This window comes from Odontomachus brunneus, unplaced genomic scaffold, assembly GCF_010583005.1.
Source record: "Odontomachus brunneus isolate Ranch 3 - 2012 unplaced genomic scaffold, Obru_v1 Obru_scaffold_140, whole genome shotgun sequence".
NCBI classification, from domain to species: Eukaryota; Metazoa; Arthropoda; class Insecta; order Hymenoptera; family Formicidae; genus Odontomachus; species Odontomachus brunneus.
The window spans coordinates 850911-858407 of NW_022639590.1; the positions used below are offsets into that span (position 1 = coordinate 850911).

Below are 7497 nucleotides of genomic sequence, written 5' to 3' on the forward strand. Positions count from 1 at the left end.
ACGGTTAATACAAATATTATCCCTCTAGCGTCAACCGTAGGAAATTAAACAATTTCACGTGAATTTTCAAGTTATGAGGATATTAGTGTTTTCCCTGCAAAGAAAGACATTTTCATGTGAACTTTTAAATCAACAACAGACTTGGCTAAAATGTAAAAGATTACGCATAGCATAGATAACATTTTGTATAGTAATATTCCGTCCCGATTGGTTATATTACCAAACCATATAATCAATAGTTGTCAGTTGCCTATAATACAATATAACTTATATATAAAACATAATAAGTTTTGTTTTTATACTAATATTGTGGAATTGTGTGAAATTGTGTTTTCATAACTTATTGTAATACAGGGTGCTTACGATAACAAGAGCAGAGCGAGTGAAATCTGGATCCGAGAGAATAGTATAATCTCCCATCTATAACTGTAATATTCTATGGTCTTGCTCCTGCTCTTGCAGTCTCGTGAACACAGGAGCAGATCAGGGACTTGATTCTTGACGGTATGCGAATGAGATACGCATGCGAAAATGTATAGTTCACGTTACGTATACTGTAGATTTTCGCATGCGTATCTCATTCGCACACCATCAAGAATTGAGCCCCAGATGCGATAAATTTTTCTTTCTCTTTACTGAGTAATAAAATTTTTTTCTAACCTATTGATTAATTATATTAATGAAAAATAAAAACAAAGGACATCAAATAGAAAGATCGGGAATATAATCGATCCTTTAGCAGAATAAGAAGAACGGAATATCGATTCACTTTTTATATGTCATCCTTTGCTTAGAAATTCCGCTACTATATACAGATGTGTTCGCATTATTCGAACGTATGACCTGTGATTTTTGAGATACATTTTGGATGATTTCCAAAGGCTTTAAACTTTAATTTATTAATCGAAGAGTGGTATTGCCACAAATTAACATAATACACATTTTTCAACGTTGAGTGACGTTGGGGCAGAAATTTTATTAGGTGTCTGGACTTATATACAGAGAGAGAGAGAGAGAGAGAGAGAGAGAGAGAGAGACCCTTTGCTTATAACTGTCGGACGTAATAAAAAATTATTTTCGTTGTGTTATAATTTAAAATGCACTAAAAGAAGAAAAACAGGTTTGTTTTATGTTTTTAATTCGTCCAAATAATTCATATTAAAAGCATATATTTAGCATATTTACATTATATATATATAAAAATCACTAAAAAATGACTTATAAATTTAATAATATAACGGTATAGAAGACCATGGCTGCAGCAGCAATTGAGGATGACATTTATGCAGGATATAATGACTATCCATCTGTATATAATATCAAGGAACTTGAACAGGATGAGTTATTTCAGGAAGTTGTTAAGACAAGTTATGGGAAAAGATCAATTGTAAGTATAATATATACTTATATAATATATGTAATAGCCATTTATACTTAATGACTATAGTCATTTATACTAATGACTATAGTCATTTATACTTTGTATAAAAATATTTGAGTAATATTTACTAGAAATGTAGCCCATATTAGTAATATTTTATACAAAATATATTGTCATTATCATACTTCTAACAAAAATTTAAATAAGTATTTATTAATTATTGTTTTTAAAATATTTGTGAATATCTGTTGATAGTTTACTCCAAAGGCACCAGGAAGTGCAATGCGCTTTGGAACATCAAGCAGAGTAAGTAAGCTGTTAAAAATATACAATAGTGCATAATATGAAAACAATATTATAAAAATTTTGTCATGTTATATTTCAAACTTTTGTTTTCTTAGTTTCAGAGAAGTGGTACTACTACATCCATACAGCCTATGACTGCTGGACTTAGACCTATGACAGCAGTTAGAAGTGCTGGATATACTAGTAGTAGCAGACAAACTTTTGATCCTCTCAATATGAGTAGCAGTGCTAAAGTTCCCGCACCACCATTAGAAGCTAATAAAGAGGACACGTAAGATTTTGTATCCATGAAGATATTTATCTGTGCACTATATTACATTTTTCATATTCTATATGCATCATTGAAAGATTATATAATAATTGTCTATATTTTTGTTATTTAAGGCCAGAAGAAAAAATAAGAGCAACAGAAAGAAAGATAATGAGTCTAATAGAAAGCTCTTCTCTGTCAGCTTCAGAAAACAATATGAGGATTGCTTTAGAACGTGCACGTGAAGCTTCTTCAAGAGAAAGAGCTCTTATACGACTGCAGGAACAAGCTGGTCTCAGTGATAATCATAATATAGATTTGACATTTGCTGTAAATTTTTTAAGTCACTATAATTTCTCACTACTGTTTGCTTTTTTTTTACTCAGACTTCCAACTTATTTCTTAATAGGTACTATTTAACTTGGCAATTCAATACACAAACAATGAGATGTATACAGAGGCTATAGCAACTTATCAGGCTATAACAAGGAACAGAATGTTTAGCAATAGTGCCAGATTGAAAGTTAACATGGGTAATATTTATGTGAAAATGGGACAACTATCTCAGGCCATTAAAATGTATAGGATGGCATTCGATCAAGCTCCAACGGTCCATAAGGATTTAAGGTGAATATATATAAGTCTAATTGCAATTGAAAACTACTGTGTAGAATGACTGTTCATATTATATTAACAATAACTACATTAATCGGGTAAATATTTCACAGAATAAAAATAATGCATAACATGGCAATGTTATTTGTACAAATGGGTCGATTAGAAGAGGCAGCTAATAGTTTTGAATGGGTGATGAGAGAGAGACCTGAATTTAAAGCGGGTTTACATGCTGTTTTATGTCATTTCGCGTTATCTCATCGCGATAAGATGAAAAAAGCGTTTTTTGAATTATTAGAGGTACAACTTAATGTAGATCAAGAAGACAAATACAGTATAAATCCTGTGAGTTAGTCCCGATATACTTTTCTTTTCTAAAACTACATGTTTCTCAAAAAATATTCAATACTTGCACCACTATGTATCACAGTATGCGCCAGTCATAATCCACATAAAAATGCACATATTTCACATACACATTTATAATGATTGTCTCTTTTCATCAAATATTTAATACTCACTATTAGATTCTTCTTTCTGTTTTGTTTGTTTCTTTTACTTTTCTCAAATACTTATGGAAATATCTCTATTTGTAAACATGCGATAGAACCTGAGGATATAAGTTTGTACGTAAAAATTTATTTGTATATAAATTTTTTTGTTTATATTTAGGATGACGCTGCATCTAATATATTGAATGAAGTTATAAAAAATGATGATTTGTCAAAGCTGGAAAAAGAAATGAAGTTAGAAGCAGAAAAGACTATACTTTGTGCAGCAAAACTTATAGCACCCGTTATTGAAGATACACTTACAGCTGGGTTTGCTTGGTATATCTCAAATATAATTATAATACATAAAAAAATATTACGTTTCAAAAAATATAATATAGATTTACACAATTTTGTTTTTTCAGGTGTGTTGATGCCATAAAATCCTCAGCTTACAGTTTCTTAGCTGCTGATTTAGAAATAAACAAAGCCATGGTATTTTTACTTAATCGAGAAACTCAACTGGCTATAGATACATTAAAAATGTTCGAAAATCGGGACACTAAAGCTAACAGTGCAGCAGCAACTATGCTTTCGTTCATTTACTATTTGGTAAATAAATGTTTGTAGATGTTTGTAGATGTTTGATTTATTTCTTAAGTTCATAAAAAAATTTTTTTCTTTTTTAGCAAGGAGATTACGATCAAGCGGAAAAATATGGTGAAGCAGCTCGTAATACCGATGCTTATAATGCAGCAGCTTATGTTAATTTATCTGCTTGTGCAATTAAAAAAGATGAATTTAATATTGCTAGAGAATTGCTGTTGTGCGCGCTAGAAACAGATGCTAGTCATGTACAGGCTTTGTACAATCTAGGTAATTTATATTATTAATATGATGATTTTTATCCTAATCCACAAATTCTAAATGATCATTAATATGTTCTTTATAGGTTTGGTTTACAAAAAACAGAACATGTATGAAGAAGCTTTAGAATGCTTTTGGAAAGTTCGTAATATTGTTAGACATGATCCGGAAACGTTATATCAGCTTGGTCATTTATATCAGCTGATGAATGATGTCGATCAAGCGTCTGAATGGTATTCTGCTAAATTAAATTATCTCTGTATTTTATGTATTTTTTCGTATTTTTTTACTACATAGCAGTAACTTTACAATGATTTATGTATATAATTGAGTCGAACCTAATATCCAATATGTTGCAGGTATAATCAATTGTTAGGCATAATATCATCTGATCCAGGAGTTTTGCAAAAGTTAGGAGAAATGTATGATTCAATTGGAGATAAGCAGCAGGCGTTTCAGTTTTACAGTGATGTAAGTATCTTACTTCCATTTGTTGATTAGTTCTACTTAACTACATTGGTATATTAGTATTCCCATTCCTACTTGTATTCATTAATTGTGCTCTGCTACAGTCTCACCGATTCTTTCCTGCTAACTTTGAAGTAATAGACTGGTTGGGATCCTATTTTATATCGATGCAGGTATAGTATTAACTTTTCTACACTATTTCAACTATTAGCATTATATTGCTTTCTATATAATAAATTTACAATGCTGTGTGTATTTCCCTAATTTTCTCTTTAAGATTGCTGAAAAAGCTTTAACGTATTTCGAAAAAGCTGTAGAACTCGCACCAGATGAACCCAGATGGAGGTTATTGGTTGCCGCATGTTTAAGGCGCACTGGTCAATTTCATAAAGCTCTCACAGAGTATCAAGACATTCACAATAAATTTCCAGATAACATAGAATGCTTGAAATTTTTAGTTAGGCTATGTAGCGATCTGGGTTTGAAAGAAGCACAGATATATGCAACTGAATTGAAGAAAGCTGAGAAGGCTAAAGAACTAAAAGATAGACAAGGGTCGGCAAGGCCAGGTACGATAGACGCATACGTTAAAGAAATATAATTAACAAGTTAAGAATAATATTCGAGTAACGAGAGTGATTATATTATGTACGAAGTACGCATATATTATGTATAGAATTAGGACTATTAGAATATACATGCAACTTCAAAATGGATTATTTTTTATAATCTCAGTTGCTACTTAAATATTGTGTTTATTTGAATATGTCCAAAAATATTAATTATCCATTGTTCTTTAATTCATCATAACTAGATTTAATTATATATTTTATCTAGGATCTAGAAAGAGTAATAGCGGGACATCATCGCGAGCTGGTTCAGGACTGAGTGTAATGTCAGATCGCAGGCCAAGCCCGGATCGACGACCAATTGCAGACCGGAATGATTATCAAGGTATGTTAGAAATTTATTTAAAAATATTTTATTTAATATAATCGCTTCTTTCATATATGTCTGTTGATTGAGGTACTATACAAATACTATATAAATACTATATAAATTTTCATAAGGTTGTCTATCATGTGAACTCAACATTTTATGATCTTTGATCAAAATATAACAGTCAAATAGTTGGTAGTGATTTAGCATTGCACAGTTCTATTGAAAGCAAACATCAGTAAGAGTGATTTACAGGTAGCGCGTGAACTCTAATGGATTACATACATGATAGATGGCCGCATTCTCTTTGACTAGTCTATTCGTATGCTCTCTTTATCACTTAATATTCGGCAAATCGTTATGGAACCGATTCGAGTTATGAATCTAGAGATAGATTTTGTCAGGACACATTTGTTACATTTATAACTTGTACAGAAGGTACAGCGGGCTTGAAATCAATGCAATTTTGTGCAGTCCTTGTTAAATAACTTCTATTAAAATTGTCTTATTTTTTAAAATGTCACACTTATCTACATGCGTGTTATAAAGCGAATCGAGAATTAAAAAAAATGTTATCGGAGGTTAAGAACTTGTTTCTCATATACTTGGAATTCGCGACTACATAACTTAACTTATTGAAGTTGATAGAATCGTGGACATTTTAATTAATTTGTCGCTATAGGTACGAATTACGTAGATCCTATAGGACCTCTTCCTACGCGTCCAATGACAGCGGCTGGGAAACGAGACGATGATTTTGGTGACGAGGAACTTGGTGATGATCTCCTACCTGAATAATAATATCGTGGCTATTCTATGAATGTCATGTAGTTTTATATATCTTCTAACAAAAGTAAAAAGAAAGTGCACAGTAAGTATAAAGTAATATCACAAGTAGAAAGTAACTTTTACGTTACTATTTGAGTCCAAATGCATGCGGCAATGCCGTGTTATATAATTATATTTTCGTCTTATTTGCATTCATCTTAAAAGAAAAATAATTTAAAAAGTTAGTGTAAATGTAATTCGTTTAATAATGTAATATGTGATGAACTTGTAGCATTGTATATTTACATGTTTAATTATTATTTACATTATATATTATATATTTTTTTTGTGTCGTGTTAATCTGGATGTGTATCGATATCATCACGATTGCAATAAAGTTCATTACTAAGAATAAATTATTTGTCTAACATAAGTATTGTAAACTAATATATAATTTATTAATATAATACTTAATATATATTTAATATTTAATACTTTGTGATCATAGATTAATAAGATGGGTCAGAGATCAAATGATTTCAAATGCTATATTTTGGAGTGGTCGGCTATACGAGTTGATCGTGTTTGACATCTGTTATTGACCCTATGTCAATGCCCTTGTTCACGGAATTCCTTTATCGTACATAGCGTGTTATATAATTACAGAATCGTCGGCGATTTTATATTGCATGAATATACCACTTATCTTTTTCTACTTTTAAAAATTCGTGATGTTCATAGTTTTAATAATTTAATAGCTAAACTTAATAGCTATATAATGATTATTTACAATTACTACATTATAGTTATTTAATAGACTATTTAAAACGCTACTAACAGTTTATCAGATTTATGTTGAAATTCATAAAAGACTACTCGTTTAAAGAAGACTTAATTACATATTGCATATATACATTTTATATCTTGCTCAGATTTATGAAACGCAAGTGTTTCTAATTGAATACACTTAAAGATATAAGATTGATCTCTTTAGAAAAGACCAAACTTATATTTCCTTTGAGAATGACTTACGGTTTCACTAGGGTCGCGAGCAATTGCAATGATCTAAATTTAAACACTCACTCACACACGCTACACGTTTTAATCAAACTCCATTCAGCTTATATAGTCTGCAGTGTTAGATGGTACTTTATGTATATGCAACAATGTTTCGTACTCATTTATTTGCACTCTCTCATTAAGCAATATTTTATGAAGTACGATATGATTGCTAAACAGCATTAACAATTTTACTAATGATAAGAATGCGCATTGCAAAATATCGAATATGAAACACAATCCTACAAAAATTAATTGGACGATTCAATTCTGGTTGTATAATTATCAGTGTTACAAAGAACACACATACACACACACACACACACACACACACACACACACACACACACACA

The 7497-nt window shown here is 30.7% G+C and overlaps 1 protein-coding gene across 5 annotated transcripts in view; it reads left to right on the top strand.

The window, feature by feature from the left end:
* Positions 1–528: 528 nt before the first annotated feature.
* The window catches only part of LOC116850277 (intraflagellar transport protein 88 homolog), a 7266-nt gene continuing 297 nt past the window's right edge, over positions 529–7497 (top strand). The window contains exons 1-17 of one of the 5 annotated variants that reach the window (XR_004379298.1): positions 529–639; positions 1110–1120; positions 1247–1387; positions 1637–1687; positions 1783–1958; positions 2072–2267; positions 2347–2564; positions 2666–2897; positions 3225–3382; positions 3469–3655; positions 3733–3919; positions 3996–4143; positions 4270–4381; positions 4483–4551; positions 4656–4947; positions 5216–5332; positions 6000–6188. Coding sequence is in view for 1 of the 5 variants with exons in the window: in XM_032828351.1 (XP_032684242.1) it covers positions 1253–1387; positions 1637–1687; positions 1783–1958; positions 2072–2267; positions 2347–2564; positions 2666–2897; positions 3225–3382; positions 3469–3655; positions 3733–3919; positions 3996–4143; positions 4270–4381; positions 4483–4551; positions 4656–4947; positions 5216–5332; positions 6000–6115 (2394 nt within the window). In the remaining 4 variants the exon portion in view is untranslated. Of the gene's footprint in view, positions 1121–1246; positions 1388–1636; positions 1688–1782; positions 1959–2071; positions 2268–2346; positions 2565–2665; positions 2898–3224; positions 3383–3468; positions 3656–3732; positions 3920–3995; positions 4144–4269; positions 4382–4482; positions 4552–4655; positions 4948–5215; positions 5333–5999; positions 6502–7497 lie in introns of those variants that run through there. The other 4 variants (XR_004379297.1, XR_004379296.1, XR_004379295.1 and 1 more) reach the window with 4 other exon arrangements.